This window comes from Talpa europaea (genome assembly GCF_964194135.1).
Source record: "Talpa europaea genome assembly, chromosome: 4".
NCBI lineage: Eukaryota > Metazoa > Chordata > Mammalia > Eulipotyphla > Talpidae > Talpa > Talpa europaea.
Window position 1 is genome coordinate 125,734,437 of NC_140070.1, and position 26,173 is coordinate 125,760,609.

The following is a 26,173-nucleotide window of genomic DNA, read 5'->3' on the forward strand; positions in this document are numbered from 1 at the left end:
TTATCTAAGTTCTTCCTGTAAAACCTGCAGGACCACCCACTTGTTTGGCGGATGTTTGACTTCTTAATCATTGATCAGGAAAGCCCTAGTTTCAAACTTGCAATGATTATTGCTCATTTGACTCACTCCATTCATTGCCTGTGGCTTAGTCTTGAAGAAAATGGCAGGCTGGCACTGGAACTATTTAAATTTTATCTTCCCTTTTGTTTTTTTTCAATACTTTTGGAATCCAACTAGGTTAAATGCATGCACAATGTGACCATGTTGCTAACTGGGGTTTCAGTCTCTGTGTTCCCTGCCAAGAAACTGGAAATGAGCCCCAGACATGGGGGTAAGCACATTCACTCTCTGATAGTGTAGTCTTAATTCTTTCTTAAGAATCCTATAGCATTGTTTTCCCAAGTTTGTTGTATCTTAAGTTTAATTTCTTAAAAGAAATTCCTTGGGTCACAAATCCCAATCAATTGACTTATGTGCACTATATTTCATTTCACAAATAAATTCTGTAAAATCCTGGCCATCACAGTAGATTCCCAAATCCCTGCTCAACTATATTGTCTCTTCTGAGAGGCAAGTCCCATCTTTGATGGGTGGAGTTCCTTTCTGAAAGGGCTGAAATGGATCCCATTTGTACAAAACCTTGATATTTATCTTACCCTTAATCATCCTCAGGGAAGCAGTAGCTCCTCAGAAGTATATTTATAAGGTTACTATTAATTATCCTTTACCCAGATTCAAGTGGATTATTTGAGTACAGTAAGAAGCAAACTCACATTGAATATTTGTCCTTCAAATGTATGTAACACCCTAGATTTCATTCCTCCCACCAACTCCATATCTTCCTTCAAGGACACACTATTTCTCTTCAGTTTTTGAAAAATTTTATTAGTAGGCTTTTGCTGCACTGTCTACCCATCTGTAAACTGATACCCTATTTCTACTCGCCCACAGAACTGTTTACTTCTTTCCTGAAAAACAACACACATGAAAAAAATACTTGTCAGCTGTTATTGCTTTCCAAAATTATTTATTTATATTTTAATTTATAAATATGCTACCATTACTTAATGCCTCTGGGCACATTTGCAAAATTAAAAACAATTAAAAAATAAGACAAACATCATGCAAACTCTGGTTTAGGGGAAAAAAAGAGCATCATCTCTGCTTGCATTGAAGCAGATGGGTATTACACTGTGTTCCAGAAGAAATGCAAAAGTTTCCTATAATCAGTGCTATGAACCAGTTCAAGGGCGCAAAAACTTCTAAGAGTGAAAGGATGATTACTTTCTAAACTCAACAGTTTTAATGCTAGAATCTAGCATCTAGTTTCTAAGGTCTTCCATGTATGTTGTTCCAAAATGCTTACTGCAAGTGGCACGTAGTAAATGCTCAGTAAGTAGTTGTTTACTTTTAACATGTGTACCATTTTAGCTCCCATGTCTACTGATTTCTTTATGCTATTCACCCTATCTGCAATCCCTCTTTTTTTTTTAACTTCAATTCTCTTTGTTTTCTCTTTTCATCTACAATACAGTATATAGAAATTCTTCTTTATGTTAGTGTATTTTTATGTGTGTGTTGGATAACCTGTGAAGTTATGACAATACATCTAAATGTATTAGCCGGACTACCTGCTTCCAAGTCCACAATCTTTAAATTAAAGCTATGAGCATTTGGAAAGCTGTTTCAGCATGAAAATCAGGTTCCTATGTATTATATCACTTAATAAAACATGTAAGATAGTCAACTGAGGACAAGTACGTATATCTCTAAAAAATATATATGTCTGTGTGGGGTGTATCTTATAAAAATAAAAAATGCAAATATCTATGCACTTTTTTCCAAAGTATCTTGTCAGGTAAAAATTTAAATATAATGTAATAAGAATACATCACAGTCTACTATATAATCAGTTCTTGTCAAAAAGAAGGAATAGGAGTAGACAACAAGATTCCTACCCTTAAAAAGCTTACAGTCCTACTAGAGAAAAGGTAACTCTCTTTATAGAGTATTAAATTGGTAATTTAATCACCAGTATCTAATTTAATAAGTACATACAATATTAAATTACAGATTAAATTAATTTAACTAAATTAGAGTAATAATTCATTACAGAGTAGTAAACTTCAAAGAGTATTTCACCCCAAAAGATTAATTTGTAACACACATTTGTGCTCTAAAACATCTCCCCTGAGAGAAAGCACAAATAAACAGGATCGCAAATGAAAGAGGAGAAATCACAACGGACACAGCAGAAATCAAAAGAATAATCAGCAACTACTATGAACAGTTATGTGGAAACAAGTTCAATAATCTAGATGAGATGGACAAATTCCTACAACTCTACAATCACCCCAAGCTAGATAAAGAAGAAACAGAACACCTAAACAGACCAATTACAAGCAGCGAAATTGAAATAGTAATCAAAAACCTCCCCAAAAACAAAAGCTCAGGACCTGATGGATTTCCAAATGAATTCTACCAAACATTCAGAGACGAATTAGTGCCTATCCTTCACAAACTCTTCCAAAAAATTGAGAAGGAAGGGATAATACCAAACACGTTCTGTGAAGCCAACATTATACTAGTACCAAAACTGAACAAGGACAACACAAAAAAAGAAAACTACAGGCCAATCTCTCTAATGAACACTGATGCAAAAATCCTCAATAAAATTTTAGCTATCAGAATCCAACAATGTATCCATAAGATAATTCCCACAACCAAGTAGGATTCATTCCAGGGACACGAGGATGGTTCAACATCCGAAAATCAATCGTCATCCAACACATCAACAAAAAGAAATATAAAAAAAAACATATGATAATATCAATAGATGCTGAGAAAGCTTTCGACAAATACAACACCCATTCATGATAAATGCCCTTGAAATTCTTGGGATACAAAGAACATACCTCAACATCATAAAGGCCATATATGACAAGCCAACAGCCAGTATAATTTTCAATGGTGAAAAGCTGAAAGCATTTCCATTAAGATCTAGAACAAGACAAGGATGTCCACTCTCACCACTGCTTTTTAATATAATACTGGAAGTCCTAGCCAGAGCAGTAAGACAAGAGAAAGACATACAAGGAATCCAAATAAGAAAAGAAGGAAGAAGTCAAACTATAACTATTTGCAGATGATATGATAATATACATAGAGAAACCCAAAAACTCCACAGAAAAACTAATTCAACTCATCAATCAGTTCAGTAAAGTGGCAGGATACAAAATCAACACGCAAAAGTCAGTAGCCTTCCTATACACAAACAATAAATCTGAAGAAGAAGAAATTTAAAAAAAATCCCTTTTATTATTGAAACAAAAAAAATCAAATATTTGGGAATAAATCTAACAAAAGAGGTAAAGGACCTATACAAAGAAAACTATAAAACACTGTTAAAAGAAATAGAAGAAGACACAAAGAAATGGAAAGATATCCCCTGCTCATGGATTAGAAAAATTAACATCATCAAAATGGCCATCCTACCAAAAGCAATATACAGATTCAATGCTATTCCAATAAAAATTTCAATGACATTCTTCAAAGAAATAGAACAATTATTGATGAAATTCATATGGAAGCACCAAAAACCCCAAATAGCCAAAGCTCTTCTGAAAAAAAAAGAAGGGAATGGAGGCATCACATTCCCAGACTACAAAGCCATAATCATCAAAACTGCATGGTATTGGAACAAGAACAGACACACAGACCAATGGAATTGAATAGAAAATCCAGAAATAAACCCACAGATTTATGGTCAACTAATCTTTGACAAAGGAGCAAAGAATATGCACTGGAGCAAAGAAAGTTTGTTCAATAAATGGTGCTGGGAAAACTGGGTCGCTACATGCAAAAGAATGAAGCTACCTCACAAATAGGAATGAAGCTACCCACTACATCACACCAGGCACAAAAACCAACTCAAAATGGATTAAAGAACTAGACATAAAACCTGAAACCATAAAATACATAGAAGAAAATATAGGTGAAACACTACATGACATACACCTCAAAGACATCTTTACAGACACATCACCCAAAGCAGTGATAGTGAAGGCAAAGATAAACAGCTGGGACTACATCAAATTAAAGAGCTTCTGCACAGCAAAAGAGACAATAACAAAAACAAAGAGAAACCCCACCAACTGGGAAAACATTTTTGCACACAACACTAATGATAAAGGACTGATCACAAAAATCTACAAAGAGCTGATGAGACTCAACAACAACAAAGAAAATAATCCTGTCAAAAAATGGGCAGAAGAGCTAAAAAGAAACTTCTCTGAAGAAGAAAAGCAAATGGCCAACAGGCATATGAAAAAATGTTCAACATCACTTGTAATCAGGGAAATGCAAATCAAAACTACAGTGAGATACCATCTCCCACCAGTGAGAATGGCACATATTAAAAAAACTAGCAACAACAAATGTTGGCGAGGTTGTGGACAAAAAGGAACTCTCCTGTATTGCTGGTGGGAGTACAAACTGGTCCAACCACTATGGAGAGCTGTGTGGAGATTTCTTGACCTACTAAACTTAGAGCTTCCATATGATCCAGCAATTCCACTCCTAGGTATTTACCCAAAGGACACAGAAACAGTAATTCCAAAGGGCACCTGCACCCCTATGTTTATAGCAGCACTATTTACAATAGCTAAGCTATGGAAGCACCAAAATGCCCAGAAATAGATGACTGGATCAAGAAGATGTGGTACATATACACAATGGAATATTACTCAGCAATCAAAAAAGATAAACACATGCAGTTTGCAGCAACATGGATGGAGCTAGAAGGGATTATGCTCAGTAAAATAAGTCAGAAAGAAAAAGAAAAATACTGGATGGTCTCACTCATAGCAGGAATTTAGAAAACCTAAATAAGAGACCAGGAAAAAAGCCTAATCAATACAAAGTAAAAATCAAAATCAATAAGCAACTATAAACCAGAGACACACTATGGGGGGGGGCAGGGTCAGGGGGGAGGGGCAGGGAAAGGAAGGACTAGAGTCCAAATAAGGGGAGGTGCAATTGTATGGGGAATATAACCAAAATAAAAATGCATATATTGTGCAAATATGAAAAAAGTTGTAAGAATTATATAAAATATTTAAATAAAAATATAAATAAATAAATAAATTTTAAAAAATAAAATAAATAAAACATCTCCCCTTAGAGAACAATAGGAGACCACATCATTTATCATTTAAATTGTGGCAATGTTGATAGTGAAAAGGACTCTATTATTACCCTAGGACAACAGTTATAGAGGACTGTCATGAGAAAACCCAAGTATATGGTCATCCTACACAAGGAGCCATGAGCATGGTCATCACATCATGAATCACTGTCTCCTGAGGTTTTCTTCTAGCACAACAACCTGACAAACATACTCTCAGGGGGTATCTATCAATGTGGCCTAAAGTAAAGAGGAAGGTAGAGAGTCCTATTCCATTCTAGGGCTGGACCATTGAAGGATAAAGACTTGGATTAAATGACTGTGCAGGTAGAGACTTTGTTTTGCTTTTCCATTCTCCTCCTGCTACATACTGTTTCTGTTTTGAACATCCTAGTTTCTACATGTTTGTGATTGATACTGATGCATGAATTGGTTAAGACTTTTTGACTGGGTGATTTCAGCTGTCTCTAAAAGTCAGCTGCCTGTTCTGATCCAAACAAAAAGAGAAATAGGATCTATTTAACCTAGAACTAGTCCTTCATGAGGAGGTAAAGGTGAGGCAGTTCCTCAGAGAAACTCACTCAGTGAGATCATCACACTTATTCACAACTGGCAAGTGCACAGCATTTTATGTCGGCTACTCAGATATAAACTCTGTGAATCAACATCTTTGTATATCCTTTCTGCCTTATGGCACCCATTATCAGCCACAGTGGCCATAATGAAGCAACTCAATAACTTTAGTTGAATGAATGAATGGATGCATGAGGTAGTAACTATGCCTAGAAACAGGAGAGTATATTTTATGGATAACAACAATTACTTCCCTCACCTCACCTCACCTTTGGAGAAAAATCTCCAAAGGAGCAAGCAAACATTCTAGGCTATGTGCCATAGTTTGCTTCCATGACACACATATTTTTCCTGGAGGAACAGATCTCAGAATGCTGAGTGTGATTCAGTGGAAATTTAATATATAGAATCTCATTTTAACTTCAGCAGTACATCTGTGCCTCACTTCATTTAACAAAATCATCAGCAAATATTTATTGACCACCTATGTGTCAGTCACTGTTCTAGATGTTTGGGAATACAGCGATAGGCAAAACTTTAAAAATCTCTGTCCTTATGGATGCTTTAATTCATTTATTTGCGAATTATATAGCAGGTGCTATATAATTTATCCAAAGTCATACAGACTCTGGAGAATTCACAATAGTGAATGAGATGTGATCCCTGCCCTCCACAAAATTATACTTTACTGAAGATGACTTTAAAGAATACCAATAACTAACCTTTAAGGGAAAGTTAAAGGGTTCTAAGAGACTTATAAGCTAAGTGTTCTGACAAGATGGAAGACAGGATTACTTAAGTATAATAATACTCAAGTATATTTATAATTGCTAACGATATCTGCAATAATGGAATGGCATTCTCATTGTAGGCTCACAAAACTCTACTACTATATTATCACAAGCATCTGTAAGTTTTTAAGTGCACGGAAAACCTTAACAACAATGGAAAAAGTAATACACTTTTGAGACAGCCTAAGTAAGTCTTTTTAGGTACAAGTTTCTCAATGAAACAATGTGTATTTCATTTTTCTAAATATTACTAATAATGCCTGGACAGAATAATAATTTGCAAATTAACACAATTGACTGCTTCCCAAACTGTTCTGTGTGCCTACATATATTGAAGCAGTTGATCCTCCTGACAATCATCTGGGGTTGCAGCTAGTAAATCTGCATGGTAATATGAAGGAACTGAGGCACAGAGAAGTTAAGTAATTTATCCAAAGTCATACAGATAGCAAAATAGCACAGTTGGAATTTAACTGTGTTGAATTCTCAGTCCCTATGCTGCATTGCATCCCTATGAATCTGATGAAAATAATTTAGTCAGTTATTAATGAATAACAATGCCTTCACCTTCAGTGAAAACATCAGTGTGCAATGCTATTTAATACTTCAACTGAAGAAGTGACTAATATGTCATTTTCCAGCAATTCAAATCCTTGAGGGAAACATTTTGTTGGAACCTACAATAATGACCTGAGGTCAGGCAAAGGTGGGGGGGGGTCTCTCGTGACCAGAGTTTAGCAAACTTCATTGAAAGAAAGAAAAGAGATGCCCAAATAGACATGGACTTTTGAAAAGGGTCTAAACAAGTACAGAAATCAAATATGAACACATTGAAATGCTGCCTAATCGCCACCACGAAATGTATATTAGCTATGAGCAAATGTTCACAGTCATTTTCCTAGCCCTCTGCTATCTTGGAAGTATGAGCCAGGCCACCACCACTAAGCTGTTAGCTCTTGAAGAACACTCATTATTGTATTTTTCATGGCACTTTCACAAAAAGATTTTCTTATTAGGAGGGGTGTTATGATGTGGTGGTAGTTCTATTTGGATTATATCGAGAATTCTATCTATAGAGTTGTATGAAAGATCCATTCTCCCTGGGTCACAAGTGTACTGTGAAGCCATTTTAGCCATATTAATGTAAAGCTATCCCCAGGCATAAGGCATCTGTCTCCCAGCTCTACATCCAACGCAATCTGAATGTTCCCACCTCTCCTATCCTTTCAGCGCGGGAACCAAGCTTGCCTAAGTTGGAAGGAACTGACTCAATCTCTTACCTTTACCATCATCATAATCACTCTCAGATTAACAATTATAATAGTAATGGCATCCACCTAGAATAGATAGATCATTGCATAGATTTCAAATTGTTTCCTGTGCAATATTACTGGCATAAACATAAACACATATATGCACAGAACCCCTCCAAAATGTAGATATTATTAAAAGCATCTCCATGCTGGAGACAGAACACTGAATGATAAAGACTTGAATTAAATGACTGTCCAAGGTCAAGCATGTCCTAAAGAATAAGCGGTGTGATACCGTGGCCTGGGTTTAGCCTTCACCTAAGACCATGCTGACAATGCTTGCACCCTTTCCTTCCCCTTACTATTTTGGTACTTAGGCTATTAAATCTCAGGGAAACTTTTCTGAGACATACATACTCTTCTAACTTTGGGCAGTTTGCTTCCAACTTAAAATTTTTGCTCCATCAGGGAGTAAAAAAAAATCTACCATGTGCCTCCCCAGTGGCGCAGCAGTTGAGAGCTGGGCTGAGAAGCTGCCCACAGCCTCTGCAGTGCTGGTTCAATCTCCAACCACCGGCGAGGGTCCCAAATGGCACGCAGACCTCTCCTGCCACGCCCGCTGCTCCCCTCAGCAATGTATTTTGTCAGTCTGCCTGTTCTGTTCCCTTTCTGGCTCTGGTGAATCCTCTCACCCGCCCACGCTTCTGACTGTACCCAGTGCTTGTATAAATAAATAAATAAATCTTTAAAAAAAAATCTACCATGCTCAAAACTGAAAAGAAAGATGATCTTGAAAATATAGTTCAACTAAGATTTTACAAAGTAAGACACAGTTTATTCCATTCCATCAACCTTTAAAGTGTCTTTGATTCCCTTTCAGAATCTCCATAAATATAGCTGAGTGGATCTTCAGTGCCTTTCCATCTCATGGGAAGTGAAAGAGGGTGCTTGATTGTCAAAGTAATGGGGCACCCAGGGATGCTGGACCTTCAGCAGTGTGTGGGACCATCCCACACAACACAAAGTGTAATTATCAAAAACTTCCAAAAGGACTACTGTTGAGAAACACTAAATATGAATCCTGCTTCTACTCAGTTGCAAATGCAGAAGTACTATGTCATTTTACTCTTATTCATATTTATTTTATTAGCAAACATTATATAACTGTTAAACATATATTTCAGTAAACTGTCATTGAAATGGGTGTCTGTAGGCCTTGAAATCCTCACCACAGTGTATATATACTTTGGATCTACTGGAAAATTGATTCCACACTCCAAAGAACAATCTTCTATTGAAGCATAAGTATGCCAGCTAGTCACTCTTTTCCTAAGTCTTCCTCTTTATCTATAGATCTCAGGCTCTTGAGAAATAGGCAGCTGAGATTATCACTGTGGTTCCGTTGCACAATATACTACATAATCAAGATGTTTCATCAGACTATATAATCTCTACATATCCTGAAATTTTTGTTATCAAGAAGAGTTCAGGAGATAGAACAGAAAAAGTAAGGCTATATTTTTTTCCTTATTTCTAGGGAGTAACAAGATAGTTAGTTCTGGCTACTTCCACTGTAAGCTGTTCCTCTACTGTGAATGGGTTTATTTTCTGCTCTGCATTCTTCTTTCCAACTGCTTTACATTTTATATTGGCTCCAGAACCTGCTGGTGTGAACTACTGAAAGCAAAATTAGATTCAGTATTGCCTGTTTTTGTACAACCAGAATGTTCTATAGCTTTTGTCCCTTTTCTGGATGACCTAAGATGACATTCCTTGTTTTTTCCTGTTATTCCCCCTTCCTTTGGCCTCACAAGTAGTTGGTTAATACTTTATGGTCCTATTCAAGTTTAGAGAAACACATGCTCTGGATTTTTCACACATACCAAAAGATGAGGGTGCCCTCTGCTGGTGAAGAAATGTTCCAAGGATGAGGGCTCAATTCTTGACCATGGGTTAGTGACCTGAGATATAATCAGGTAGGAGGCAGGTCACTCACTAGCAAGATGCCCCAGAAGAATGCTCCAGGAGGAAACCTTTAAAAATGAGTACTAAGAAAGCTTCTCAGGTTCATCAGGCTCCAACAATGGTCTTCAGAGAGTCATGGCGGCACATTATATAATGGGATGCTAGTCTGTGTGGTAACAGTCAATCTCCACCCAAGCATTTTACTGTTGGTTTCCGGCCATCATTATTTATGCTTCTTTGATACTAAGACAGTTCATTCTTATGAAAAAGAGTAAATTTCAGTTTTAGGTTTTTCCTTTTTCACAAGATAGGAAAGTGCTTCCTAGGTCTGACATTAGGACAACACAGCAACTAGAATTTTCCTATGTATTTAAGTACCTTAATGCCTTTCACATGCTTTTGTCATCTAATTTTATCCTTAGGAATGCTGCCAAATGTCTCGATTTTTTGTGCCCACAGTCACTGTCGGCTCCATCGTTGTCTCTCAAACTCCACCAATGACCTCCGACCTGCAGTCTTCTTTGAAGAGTTCTCTAAGCCACAGAACTACCCATGTCATTCTGTACTTAAAAGTCCACAGGATGAAATCCAAGCTCTTTAATGCCTTCTCCCTTGCATGCTCTAAATCCAGCAAGATGGTCCTTTTAAGGTTCCTCACGCTTCCTCCTACTTCTAACCTCTCAGGGCCAGTGTCCAAGTTGTAGCCTCTGCCTAGAATGCCCTTATCAGTTTTATTCTCCTTTGCTTGACTAACTACTACTTCTCAATTGAGGCTCACACAGGGTCCCTCCCTGAGCACTAATCTTTCAGCTGGGTTAGTGCATATGTCAATTATTCTACTTCACTCATTATAATATAATCATCTATGTGCATGTTTGCATCCCCATTAACCTTAATGATAGAAAAATGTGTTCATCTCAGAATTCTGTCTTTGTGAAGAGAATGAACTCATGCAATATGCAAAGAGGAGTCTAACAAAAACATGTGCTCAGCTCCTTTCCTTATCCATGTGGCCCTGTCAGGACCCTGGTTCCCCAGTCCATTGTCTTCATTTTGGAAAAAGCAAATAGGGTCAAGATATCAATGGTCATTACATAGGAACACATGCCTTAAATAAAATGGGTACACCCTCAGAATTCTCTCATTATGCCAAGAGTCTGCCTGTCTCTGTTACAAACAAGCTCGAGAGGCCCTGGTCTTTCCCATCATGGAATCCAGGTCAGCAATGGCTGAGATTTTAAACCTGGAAGTTCCCCTGTTACTCTCCTGGTCAAAAATCCTGCAACTGTTCCTGTATTTATAGAACAAAGTCCAAACCCTGCTGGAATCCAAAACCTACAGACTCTATCCCCAACACAATTTCTGGGCTATTCTCTTTCTCCTTTACTCCAACCCTCTGCCTCTCATTCAATCCCATGCTAATACTTTTCACTTTCAGTATCCTTACATATAATATGTCTGGTCAAAAAAAGCTATTTCCTGTCAGGAATTTCTGCCATAACAATATCTCTATTAAAAAAAAAAAAAAAACTTGCTCGGGGCCTTCCTCATGGCATAAGGGGTTAAGATGCAACCTATGAAGCTGTCCACAGCCTCTACAGCACGAGTTGGATCCCTAGCCAGCCAGGGAGCAACCCACATGGCCCAGCAGACCTCTTCTGACTCGCCTGCTGCTCCCCTCAGCAGTGTACATTGATCAATCTGCCTGTTCTGCTCCCCACTCTGTCTCTGGTGAGTCCTCTCACCCCGCACACCTCTGGCCTGTACCCCAGCTCTTGTATGCATAAATCTTTTTTAAAAAATCTATTTTCTTCATCACCACTTAAAAATAATGCTCATCATTCTTCAGGCCTCAGCACTAAATTAGTTCATTAAGCCAAAGTAATTATTTCCTCCCTTAAAATTCTATAGCACTTATGCTCTATACTTCTTAGTTAACAATTTTTACTTATGACTAGCATTGTTCTTTATGACTATAAAACTGCCTTATATTTTCATTACTCTTTTTAAATATGACTGTCATATCAATAATCAAATTGTCAACTCATACAGTGCAACATCATGTCCTTATACCTGTTGCTATGACAAACATAATAAGTGTTTTCTGATAATGTTGATCATTTTGGGGCTTCACACAGAAAATAATAATGATCAAAAATAAAATTAAACCTTCATACCAAGACCACGCCTCACTAGGCAACAGTAATTACTGACTTGTTTAATCAACCACAGAAATAAAGTTTTTATAGATTGTACCAATGGCCAACAGTTATGTAAGAAATTAGTGTCAGAGAAGTCCAACAAGATAATAGTCTTATAAAAGATGCATGGGAAAAAAATGACAACATAGAAGTAGTACAGAATCATGATTAAGAGACCAAAATTTGATGACATCTTAACTGTTGAATATTCACCCTACCACCAACATTTTAGAAAATTAACCTTTTTAATTGAGGAACCCCAGTTTCTTCATACTATAGCTTGTTTGTAAAAAAATAAATGAGAAGTGAAAGCACTTACTATGTACACAATAAGCACCCAGTAAATTTGGTTACTGTTACACGTAGGAATAGTAAAACCATTATTATTATTATTTTTTGTTATCAATTGAGAATCTAGAGACAGTCAATATTTGAAATTCCAAACTAGTAGGCACTTATCCATTATTAGACAATCTTTTTTTTTTTAATTTTTTTTTAATAGAGGCATGCTTTTATTTATTTGTTTGTTTTGTTTATACATGCACTGGGTACAGTCAGAAGCACGGGAGGGTGGGAGAATTCACCAGAGCCAGAGCGGAGAGCAGAGCAGGCAGAAGGACCGAAGTACACTGCTGAGGGGAGCAGCGGGCGGCAGGAGAGGTCTGCGCGCCATGTGGGACCCTCCTCCGGTGGCCGCGGAGCAGCCGGGGATCGAAATGGAGCTGCAGAGGCTGCAGGCAGCTTCGCAACCCAGCGCTCAACTGCTGCGCCACCGGGGAGGCCCCATTATTAGACAATCTTGCAGGAATAAGTATTGCTAAAGCCCCAGTAAATAATCAAAATCAACAATAGCAATCAAGGCGGGAACACAAAAACTAAATTTGCTCAGAAAAAGGTAGAGACTTGGTCTCAGGGACAACTTCCAGCTATTAGAATTTGGCAAAAAAGGCACAAGGGCAGACTTATTGCAAAGTCCAGAGATGAAATTATAATTTATTCAGCGTCCATTGACCACTGAAATGCATGAACTCTGAATTCTGTAAAGTCTGAGCCTTCTGATGAACATCAAATGATTAGGGTTAGTGGCTTGGAGGATGAGAACAACCAGGACAAAAGAGAAACAAAAACAAATGTGAATTATTGAGTAGCTCTATGAGTAAGGGTTCTCCAGAGAAACAGAACCAACAGAATATCATAATATATATTAATGTCAGTTGTATATAGTAATATAAATATTAGTTTTATGTGAAATTATATATACATTTGAAATATAAATTTGTACACATATGGAATTGGCCTACACTATTATGGAATTTGAGAAGTCCTAGCATCTGTAGTTGGCAAGCTGGAGACCCAAAAAGGTGATAGCATAAGTCCCAGAGCCTAAGAATCAGGAGAGCCAATGGTATAAATTCCAACCCAAGTCTGAATCTCAAGGCAGAAGTGTACTGATGTCTCAGCTCAAAGACAGTCTGATACAGAAAGCAAACTCTCCCTTACTCAACCTTTTTATTCTATTCAAGTCTTCTGTAAATTGGATGAGCATATCTACACTGGTGTGAGCAATCTGCTTTACTCAGTCAATGGATTCAAATGTTAATCTCATCCAAAAATACCTCAGAGACACACCCAGAATAATGCTTAGTCAAATATCAGGACATAGTGAATTTGACACATAAAATTCACAATCATAAGCACCTATTATTTACTAGATATTACACACAGCATTATAATGGCAGGCTTCTGTGGTTTACAGTATAAAGAAGTATTGCCAGTAGAACTTCAATGTTGATGGAGGTATTCTGTATATTTCAATACAGAAGTACAAACCACAAGTGAATATGGAGCACCTGAAATGTGCCTAGTGTCTCTGAGAAACTAATTTTTTTAATTTTAATTGATTTAAATAACTACATATAGCTTCTGGCTACCACATTGGACAACAAAGACATAGGGAAAGAGGATATTAAACTAACAAGTAATTACAAAATATGCAGGAAAAAAATAAGGTTCTGGCTGAGGGATGGCAGGGCAGAACTTATTTGGAAAGAACAGTCAGAGAAACCCTCACTGAAGAGGTCATAATATTTAAGCTAAAGCTTAGAGGCCAAAATCTTGAGAAGGAGCAGCCAAATGAAAAATTGAAGGAATAAGATCCAGGCAAAAGCAGACACATACACAATACCCCTAAGGTGGGAAACTTTGCATTTGCTTCAAGAAACTGAGTAAGTCGTACTTGATTGGAGGGTGGTAGAAAATGTGTTGAAGAGGGAAACAAAGACTTAGCCAATCATTAGTGTGGTGGGCCATCCATAATGGCCTACTCAAAATGTGAGAGCTTGATTTTATATAAGATAATTTACATTTACATTTTTAAAAAGATTATTGTGGTTCTTTAATGTGTGAAAAACAAGTTAGCCTGCAAAAAAAAAATTGCTTTTTCTTTGGGGGGGTTGGGGAGCAAGGGGATGGTAATCACTTGAATGAATTTGCTGTCTTGACTCTCCTCCAAATCAAAATGAAATCTCTTTACTATTAGTGTGTTTTTTTATATTCAAAAGGCATATTCATATATTTCTAGAGACATCAATATTAATTAATCTAAAATTAATAACATGTATATGCATGTCCCTGTGCTTTTTTAAGTAGAAAAGGAAAGAAACAAACCTCTTAAGCATATTGATAATAGAAAAAAAATCATGTTTGTTGGAACTAACCAACAGACACCTTCTAAGAAGTACCTACACCAGTGCTAGAAATGAAATAATTGCATACAAAGACCATAAAATTATCCTTAGACTCTCAAGTGAGTCAATTTCTGGTTGGAGAAGAAAAGGAATGGAGGAAATTAAGTTGAAAAGGTAACCATGAAACTGACTAATGTCAGGAATAGGAAGGGGATACAAGGAGAAAGATTAAAGCAACTGGGGTTAATTAATTAACCTAGGGAAGAGAAGATTAATAAATTACTGTGCATATGTAGAACTGCTATTCAGAGGATAAGGTCTCGTTGAGTTGCATTAACACTGGAGAGAGCTGAAGCCAGCAGACTAAAACTGCAGAAGCTGCTATTTATGGCTGTGAAACTCTGGAATCAGTGAGGAAAGCAGAGCAATGTCCTTCCGTGGAGGTCTTTAAAACAGAATAGATTCTCATCAGTCTCATTTGAAAGGTTTAAGTGTGATCCTGCCTAAAGGCAAGGTGATGAACAGAATGACTTTTCAAGGTCCTAGCCAGTCTACCCGAAGAGACCACAGCTGATTGTGTGCTGCAGTTTTCTTTTGTTTACTCATACCTTATTGTTTTACACCACCGTGTGGCCATGCTGAGTAGAAATGTTATGAATTTCTAATCTGAACTTACGCCTTGAGAAATGTTAATAGTATGTCCTCATATCCTTAGAACTGCACGGTGTTTTTAGAAATATCCCATGTGTAAAATTACCTGGCTTGAATATTCTTATTCATCAATATCCTTTTATAGTATTAATCTGGAAAACAAAACCAGTACCTGTCTTAATCATAATAACATGTGAATTCTTTTATTGTATATTTGCCTTAATATAGAAATGGGATTTGAGTCACAATAAGTTGAGTTCAGGACATAAAAATTCTTTCATTTACATACATATGTTCATATATATATGTATATATACTTAAAAGCAGATTCTGACCTTAGACATTTGGCAGATGTATTAGGTAAATTAAATGTGACTTCAGAAACAATTTCGCAAAATGAATTCAAATATAGTATCAAAAGAACAGTGTTTTGATTACTCACAGAGAAATAAAAATTACTGACAACAAGACAGAAGACAGCATGTTAAAATGATTTTAGATAAAATACATTAGGCCAATGTGATTCCTGGTAACTTTCCTTTTTAATATATAAAATAATTTTTGTTAAATTATTATTTATTAAAAAATTTATGATTTACACTCGCCTGGTGGCGCAGCAGTTGAGCGCTGGGCTGCGAAGCTGCCCGAAGCCTCTGCAGCGCCAGTTCGATCCCCGGCCACCAGTGAGGGTCCCACATGGGGCACAGACCTCTCCTGCACCGCTGCTCCCCTCAGCAGTGTATTTCTTCATCATCCTGCCTGTTCTGTTCCCCGCTCTGGCTCTGGTGAATTCTCTCACCCTCCCGCACTTCTGACTGTACCCAGTGCTTGTATAAATAAATAAATAAATCTTTAAAAAAAATTATGATTTACAAATATATCACTATCTATTAGCATATATGAAGTGTCACATGTGTTAATGTTGCATTTGATTCTACCTTAGACAAATGACTTGGATAAAGCCACTATATCCCTCCTTTCCCACACCACCTCCACTACAAAACAACTCTCTTAAATATGGTCAGGGACATAAATCTACAGCTAGACTGCTTATGTCAGAATTCTAATAAGCTATATGACTCTGTGGGCCTTGGGTTCTTTGTACAATAATTTATTTTAAGTTTAAATAAATAAAAAAGATGATGTTGTGATTAAGTCACCAGACATTTATTGTGTGACTACCACACCAGGCACGCTCCCAGGGCAGTGGAGATAGACCAGCAAATGAGTCAGGGAGTGAATATTTTAGGCTTTGGTGTGGATAGTACTGGAGTGTGGGCATAGTAGTTCTCACAGAGAAAATACCGCTATTAAAGATCTAGAAAAGGTGAACAAGAGAGTATTAAGGGAAAGAACATTCCAGGACAGGGACTGTAAAGTACAAAATCCCAGAGGCTATAATGTACTTGTTCTTTTTGAGAAACAGCAGGGTAGACAGTTTGTCTGGAACAGAGTAAGTAGGAAACGAAATCAGTGAAGTAACATGTGACCAGATGGCATATGGCTCAAATGCCATTTTAAAGACTGGTTTTTACTCTGAGACAGGAAACCTTAACAGTTTTAAGCAAAGGAGTGACCTGCTTTGGTATGCTAATTTTGGTGATTGTTCTGGCTGCTGTGTTAAGAATAGAGAGGTGAAGAAGCAGTAAGTCCAGTTGGGAGGCTGTTGCAATAATCAAAGTAAGAGATGATGGACCAGATGCTAATGCTGGACGGTGAGAAGTGACAAGATTCGGATATATGTTAAAGAAAACCTGACCAGAATTGTATCTTGGATAGGGCATGTGAGAGAAAGAGGAATAATGATGACTCCAAGATTTTTGTCTGGGAATGTGGATGAATAGAGAAAGCTACTGAAGGTTGGAGGTGGGGAAGTGAGGTATAGCAGATGTTGCCTTTGACAGTCTTAAATTTGAAATACCTGTGAGGTATCTAAGTAGAGATGTTGAGAAAGCTGTTTCTATAAGAATCTAGAGATCCAAGAAAAGGTTTAAATTCAGGATATAAATATAAGAGTTGTCGACCCATGCGTGGTATTTACAACCATGAAACTGGTGAGATCACCAAAGGGTTGAGAATAGAAAGAGAAGGGGCCTAAAGCATTGTGCCCTGGGCATGCCACAGTTAAGAATCCAGGGAGATAAGAAAATGACAGTTAAAGGAACCTGGAAAGGACAAAGAGTAAGGCAGGAGGAAAACCAGAAAGCACAGATTTGTGGGAGCCATGTGGGCAAGCACATCCTGGAGGAGAGAACAAGCACTTGCATCCCCTGCACTTGAGCATGCACGGAAAACCAGGTCTGAGCATTGAACCATTTTATTAAGCAATTTGGAGACCATTGGTAACACTGACAAAAGCAGTTTCAGGAAGCCATAGGAATTAAAGCTTTGCTAGAATGTGTTCAAGAGAGAACAAAATGAAAGAAATTAGATGTAGGGGGTGCCCACAGTAGTAAGATGATACCCAGAATGAAAAGGAAATAAGGGGCTTTATGGTATTTTGTTTTGTTTTAAGGTGGAAGAAAGGGCCATACTTCTATGTACTGGCAGCAAAGCTCCAAAACAAAATGGGAAATTAACAGTGAGGGGTGCGTGTGTGTGTGTGTGTGTGTGTGTGTGTGTGTGTGTGTATAGGAGAGAGGGGTTAGAGGAGAGAGGGAGAAGGAGCAGTTTGCATGGGAAGGTATGATAAGATGAGAAGAACTAGTGAAAAACTATGGTTGGGGTATGTTAACATCCACTATAGAAAGTGCTTATGGTGGTATTTAGTAGTTAGTAAAGGCTCAGAATTGAAAGATACTAAACCAACAACTGTCAATTAAAAGGGCTTAGATGTGATCTTTCAGTTTCTAGCTACAACATTCAGTAGAATCCAGGGAGTAAACAATGAAAGTAAGTTGAATAGAAAAATAACAATGAAACAAAGACATCTACATTTAGGAGCAACACTGAATCACACTGACTAGTAAACATCTAGGATATTGGTCTAAAGGTAAACAGAGATACCTGAAGGGAAGTAGGGTGGCTGATGAATTACTACTGTTACCTTCAATTCATGAGATCAGTCTCCCAGAGCCAAGGTCCTGCAAGGTACCAACTCAGCTTGATGAAAAACCCATTTCCTGCCTAACAAATATTGCTTGCCTTAATGTTATTTCCATGTTCTTTCATGTTCTTCCATTGAAGTTTCTATTGAGTCATAAAGACTGACCTGTCGGGCATAACTATACGGGAACCTGATAAGGAAGGTGGGTGGTAAAAGCACAACTGTCATTTCTGCTGGGAGGAAAATAGGGTTAGAGCAACTATCATCTGAATTGTGTCTCTAACATGAACACAGATCTAAGCCAGATAACTAAAGAAACACATTATACTTACAAAAAATATCTCAGCAAACAAGTAGCTTTATGAAACCATATTTTGTTATTTAATATTGCTATGTATTTTCTATTATATTTGTGCTTTGCTGAGGGTAACAAATTTCAATTAATCTTAATTCTTCACTTGTTTCAATATAAAATTGGTGATGTATTTTTAAAAAAAATAACTTCTGCCCCCAATAAAGACCTACTTAAGAATGTAGCTATTTGATAATACTTCATTACAGAAAAAAACTTTTGGAAAATATTAATAAAATGTTAGCACTTCTAATTTTATAATGGTAAATTCCAAACCACATCACCAAATATACCAAAAATACAGGCATGCCCTAGGCAGTCACTGTGATAATCTACCTCCTTTTCTCTCACATTGTTCTAAACCACAGCTGAAAATTTCTAACATGATAAAAAACAATTGGGCTTTAACTTAAGTTGGCCACTATGTCCATGATCCAGGATTGTATTTTACATTTTTTGCATGTTTTAAAGTTGTAAAGTTTCTTCCCTGAAGGCTACTCAGTAATTTTAGTACAAGGTGTTACATTGTCCCTAAAGAGAGAGAAGTAAATTTAAATAGTTCAAGACTGTGGCCAGAATTGTAGAAACTTGGCTGTGACTGGCAAGTATAGCATTGCTGTCACCTGTTGCTTAACCTAAAAATCAGCTTATCTTACAGTAAGGCAGACCAAGCCCAGTCCAGCCCAGCACTTTTTTTTTTCATAAATATAGTCTTACAGATCTCAGTCCCACCCATTTGTTTATTTATTGAGTACAGCTGTTTCTACAAAGCAACGTGGAGGCAGTATGATACCATATGACCCACAAAGTCAAAAAATACGCATTATCTTACTCTTTCTAGGAAAAATTTGTCCACCCCTGCTTTAATTAATGGTTGGTGGTCTCATTGACAATGTTTGTGAGGCCATATTTTACATATCCAAATGAATCGGAGTGCAAAATCATCACCTAAAAGTACCCAACTTCTATAAATCGTGTGTGCTGTCCTTAAGAGTGAGATTTTGGGGTTTGTCCTTGATCTCTTAATGTCAGACTTTATTAAATGGATTTATATCAGGTAACAGGCACCTATGCATCAGGTGGACTGCCTTTTTAAGTTTTCATGACAGGAAAAAACTTCCAACTGTTTCTATCAAAACAAAATGTTTGAAATTCACTTTTTCTCCCTCTAGCCTTTGGTTTTTATCATTTGTTTTCTACCCCATACATTTTCACACAACATCCAGGCTTCCCAGATCACTTTATCTTATCATTAAACTAGGTTTTTGAATTCTTAAAATATTAGTTATTTCTTTTGCAATGTCAGCAGGCAGCTTCTTTTCAGGAACACATGTGTGAAAAGAAAAATACTGAGCTGGTGGTATTTTTTTCCATTGTTAATTTTTAAAGTCCTAATTTTTGTCTATCCCGAGAAAGAATCTAAACATTTTAATTCTTTCAACAGAGTACGTAGTATGTGTACAGCTGCAGTGGCTGAGACAACCTATATTTAGGGAAGGAAAATTTCTAATTCAATTTACAATGATGTCAAGAAACAACACGTATCTGCAGGCAAAGATAAGAAAAACATTCAGGGGTACACAGTGATAGCTCTACTTAAATAAATAAACTTTTGGTGCTAGTGATTAGGTACACAGGATTATTATACGTTTAATTGGCTAACGTGACAATTTGGGATTACTTCTAGTCACATTTAATTGGATTTGGAATCTCTGGGGAAAAGAAATAGAGAGGCCTAGCAGAGAAACAGTCATAAAAGTAAACTGTTTTTCCAAAGGGTGCTAAGCAATGAATTAATATCCATTGCACAACAGTTTTTAATATCCCCTCAGCTTAATAAGACTAATGCAATGGTTTTACACACTAGCTGCTGAAGCCAATTCAATTAAATGCAAAGTTTGAGGGAGGGGAGTGTTTGTTAAATTAGAAATTTTTCTTTTCAATTTTAAGGAGGCTAATTTAATCAGAGGTGAATAATATTTAACTCAGGTAAAGTATTAGATATACTTAAATACCAGTATAATAGCTGTATATGTAATGCTATATTGAAGGTGTTTAAGAGTTCATAAAATATGTTATTCTACAACTGCTGTGAAGCTTATCAAGAGGCAACCAAAACAAAGTATTCTCTCATAGTCTTTAAATATTTTTATACTGTACAAACAGAAAACAATTTAGAAGACCAATAGCCTGTTGCTTCCCTTATATTTTTAGTTTACCTACTTCCCATTCCCCCCCAAAAAAACCTCCTTTCTGCATTTTTAAAATGTTCTTAATACTTTCCTTAATATTAATCTAGTCAAACTTTTATATATTCCATCTTCCTCCTCAGTGCACGCGCACACGTGTGTGTGTGTTTGTGTGTGTGTGTGTATGTATATATATATATATATATATATATATATAATATATTCCCTGAGATGGTTTTTCTTCTGTACTATAAATTTGTGTTTTAAAAATCTGTCCTTGTTCTTAGGAGTGCCATGATTGCTGACTACATGTTCTGGCTGTGTGGAGGAACCGAACAGGTTATAAGCAAGCTCATCAAACTGTATTGGCAGGTAAAAAAAAATGATGTCCCAACTGGGGATGGGAAGCCCCTCTGAGTTTTTGAATCAAAATGAAGGATTGGTGCTTAAAAGACTGCTGAAAAAGGTAGCTCTTGGCATATCAATCAGAAGGACAGTACAGAGTAGTAATGTATTTATAATGAAGTAGATTTTCTAATTTTAAGGGAAAAATTTAAGGTTATTAACCCTTGGACCATTCTTTAGTTTTACAACCCAGTATAAATTTTAGACATCCCAGAAACCATTTTGCTAGGCATGCTGCTCTAATGATATAACCCTTAAAAATATGAACATTGTATTCTCATAGATTCTTATTGATCTATGACCTATCTATAAAAGTGGATGTTAGAAGTGATATCAGTTATATAATAAAGGAATATGCAAAGATCATTTATACACACTGTAACATTTAATATTTGGAACACTTAGCCAATGCAAAACTGTAGATCTTTCTGATTTACTTTTCAAAATGGTAGCAAAAAGTCGTACCAAAGGTTAATTAGATGTCAAGAAGAGAGTCACAATTTCTTAGAATTCTAAGGAGAATTTAGAATTTACTAGTTCAATTTCCTCATGACATTACAAATCTGTTCTATCCTATCCTACTCTCACAAATTGTCAATGAATTTATGCTGAAATACATGCAAAGTGAAGAACTCAGCCATCTTCAATTTGCTGTTAAACTATGTTCCTCATTTAAACTGGATTTTTACTTGCTTAGGAATTCCATCAAATGTTAACAGATTTCCAAATTAAATTGGGGGACAGGGGTTGAACTGAAATATGTGATTATTTTAAATTAACAATGAACAATCTGTGGAAGTTTGATTAAGCAGAATAATTTTATAGATACATGGAAGTGATGTCAGCACATACTGAAAAACAGATTAGGATCTCTTTGTGTTTAAAAAAATTTCAAAAGACAAAATTGCATCCTTAACTTTTCAAAGACCTTGTGACATAGTATAAAAAGCAGGCAACAAATTCATTTTTTAAAGATACCTCTGGTGCTAATCTGCTAAAAGTAACAGTTGAATAAACTAGCAAATCAGACAGTTCATACTGAAATTTTTGGTGGAGGATTGTGGGTGGTAGTAGATGTGGAGTGGATACATGCATTTGAAGAGGTGTGAACTTACATTTAAATCATACACATTGTTTTAAACCAATGTTATATCAAAACAAGGGGGGTGGGAATTGTACGGGGAATATAACCAAGATGAAAATGCATACACTGTGCAAAAATGAAAAATGATGTAAGAATTATAAAATAAAATAAAATATTAAATAATAATCATAGAATAAAAATGAAAATTTACTAAAATAGCCAAATGAAATTTTTTAGTCGAGTACCATGCGTGGCTTTGTGGTGCACATGGTGTGGTAACATACATCTGAATAGGTGTACACCTATACTTCTAAATCATATACAGTGCTGTAAAATAATGTTACCTCAATTAAAAAAAATACAGTAAAAAGAAAAAATTTACTATAAAAGCTATCTTTCTCCACCATATCTCCTCCTCTCCAGACTTGTAGGGTTTTTTTCCTTGAATTGATTTAAGTGAATATGAACCTTTTCTACAACTAGAATAAGATCTGCTAAAACAGTAATGTGAAAATAAGAAATTATCAAGTCTTTTGCGGCTTTCTGATTTTTCCCACATTTTCACTATTATGCCATCCCCCTAGTTTTCTGTCTCTATATCATATGTCATCTTCATCAGACAGTAAAGTATTAAGTTCACCATATAAAATTCTCAATCATTTATGGAGTTCCATCTAAACATTTGGAGTCCAATATACATACTATGTAAGATAAAGTTTTAAATTACTCTACTATACTGGAGTCCTGAGATTATTAAAAAAAAAGTTGACTTCAGGTCTTTACTTTAAGATCAGGAACAAGACAAGGATGTCCACTCTTACCCTGCTCTTTAATATAATACTAGAAGTCCTAGCCATAGCAATAAAACAAGAGAAAGACATACAAGGAATCCAAATAGGGAAAAAAGAAGTAAAACTATCACTATTTGCAGGCAAATAATAACAATATACATAGAGAACCCTGAAAACTCCACAGAAAGACAATCAAAATAATCAACCAGTTTAGTAAAGAAGCAGGATACAAAATCAGCACACAAAAATCAGTAGCCTTCCTACACACAATCAGTCTGAAGGAGAAGAAATCAAGAAAACCATCTCTGTTATAACTGAAACAAAAAAAAATCAAATGCTTGGGAATAAACCTACCAAAGAAGGTGAAAGATCTATACAAAGAAAATTATAAAACACTGTTAAAAGAAATAGAAGAAGACACAAAGAAATGGAAAGACATCCCCTGCTCATGGATTGGAAAAATTAACGGTATTAAAATGGCCATCCTACCAAAAGCAATTTACAGATTCAACACTATTCCAATAAAAATCTCAATGGCATTCTTCAAAGAAATATCACAAATACTGATGAAATTCATATGGAACCACAAAAAAAAACACAAATAACCAAAGCCCTACTGATGAAAACAAAGGAAAATTGAGGTATCATACTTCCAAGCTTCAAACCATACTACAAAGCCATAATAATTAATACTGGAACAAAAACAGACACACAGACCAAGGGAACCAAATAGAAAGCCCAGAAGTAAAGCCACACATATGGACAACTATCTTTGACAAAGGAGCAAAGAATATGCAATGGAACAAGGACAGTTTGTTCAATAGGTGGTGCTGGTAAAATTGGACCAACCTAAGCAAAAGAATGACTCTAGACCACTACCTCACACCACGCACAAAAAACTCAAAATGGATAAAAGATCTGGACATAAAACCTGAAACCATAAAATATATAGAAGAAAATATAGGTAAAACAGTACAAGACATACATCTCAGTAACATCTTTAAAGCCTCATAATGCAAAGCAAAGCAAGTGAAGCAAAAGATGAACACCTAGGATTACATCAAACTAAAAAGCTTCTGTACAGCTAAAGAGACATTAACCAAAACAAAAAGACACCCCACTGAATAGGAAAAATCTTTGCACTCCATTCAACTGATAAGGGACTGATCACAAAGATATATAAAGAATTCACACAATTCAACAAAAACAAAAGAAACAATCCCAGTTAACAAATGGGCAGAAGAACTTAAAAGATACTTCTCCAAAGAGGAAATGCAAATGACCAATAGGCATATGAAAAAACGTTCAACATCCTTATAATCAGGGAAATGCAAATCAAAAACCACAATGAGATACCACCTTACACCTGGCACAATAATGGCACATATCAAAAATACTAGCAACAACTATTGTTGGCAATGATGTGGTGAAAAAAGAACTCTCCTACATTGCAGATGGGAGTGCAAACTGGCCCAACCACTATGGAAAGCTGTCTGGAGTTTCCTCAGTCTACTACAAATGGACCTACCATATGACCCAGCAATTCCACTCTACCCAAAGGACACAAAAACATTGATTCAGAAGAACAACTGTACCCCTATGTTTATTGCAGCAATATTTATAACAGGTAAAACCTGGAAACAACCCAAATGGCCAAAAATAGATAATGGATCAAGAAGATGTGGTATATATATCCAATGAAATACTATTCAGCAATCAAAAAAGATTAACTCATGCCATTTGCAGCAGCACAGGTGGAGCTAGAAGGAACTATGCTCAGTGAAATAAGTCAGAAGGAAAAAGAAAAACATCGATGGTTTCACTTACAGGAGGAATATAGGGGAAACAAGTAAGACATCAGGGGAAAAAAATAATAACAATACAAAACAAAACAAAAACAATCACACAATTGTAACCCAAAGACATCCTGCAGGGGAGGAGGAGGAAGAGAGATCCAAAAGAGGGAGGGAAGAGCACAGAGGACTGTGGTGATGGTGCACGGGCTAATTGGTGGAGGAAATTCTATGGGGACTACACCTGAAGGAAAAAAAATGCAAACATTGTTTAAAAATGAACAATGCTGTAAAATATATATTAATTGGGCCTCCCTGGTGGTGCAGCAGGTTCAGCGCAGCGCTGTGAAGCTGTCCGCAGCCTCTGCAGCACTGGTTCGATTCCCAGCCGACCAGGGAGATACCCACATGGCATGGCAGACCTCTCCTATCTCCCCCACTGCTCCCTTCAGCAGTGCTTTGGTCTGTCTGCCTGTTTTGCTCCCTGCTATGTTTCTGGTGAATACTCTCACCTCCTGAGCCTCTGGCCTGAACCCCAGCTCTTGCATAAATAAATAAATCTTTAAAATATATATGTATATTAATTAATTAAAAATAAATAAAACCAAAAAAGGTTGACTTCAGGTAGACAAAATTTCATTTTGCTTTATTTTATTAATGTAACACTGGTTTATATCACTGTTTGTGATTCAGAGGCATAATATCACAAGTCCTCAGATGCACAGAGACAAAATTTTAATCTCAAAAAAAGTTGCTGATGATTTTAATACTTTTCTATGGGAATCTGGAGCATGCAAAAACAGTAGCAGTTATTTATAGGCATGAAAGTAAATAGTTATGAGGAATAGCTAGATATAAAAAAATAAGCAAATAATATATGATAGAGTAAATGAAGACTTTTATTTAAAAAAATTCAGAGTTTCTGGGGAAAAGTGGGAAAGAGTTGCATATTAAGTATTGGATAATTTCTAGCAGGTCTGACATATACCAGCTCCCAAATGAATGTTTGATTTAATTTACTCATTCATTAAGCAATTATTGAGTACCTATTGTGTTTCCTACATTGAACTAGAAAAAATAGATCCAATGTAGGTATAACCTAAGACAGGATAAGAACTTGAAAATTTTGTAAGCAATATTTTTTGTTTCCAATAGCTTTCAAAGAGTACTAATGTCCCTATTTTATTTATCTCATACTCTGAAAACA

General features: G+C 36.3%; 1 protein-coding gene across 1 annotated transcript in view; it reads left to right on the forward strand.

Annotated features, from left to right (window-relative positions):
• The window catches only part of SPATA16 (spermatogenesis associated 16), a gene marked incomplete at its 3' end in the record, with an annotated part of 230,265 nt that overhangs the window by 118,237 nt on the left and 85,855 nt on the right, over positions 1–26,173 (forward strand). The window contains exon 4 of the mRNA XM_084232360.1: positions 21,181–21,265. Coding sequence (XP_084088486.1) covers positions 21,181–21,265 — 85 coding nt within the window. The remainder of the gene's footprint in view (positions 1–21,180; positions 21,266–26,173) is intronic.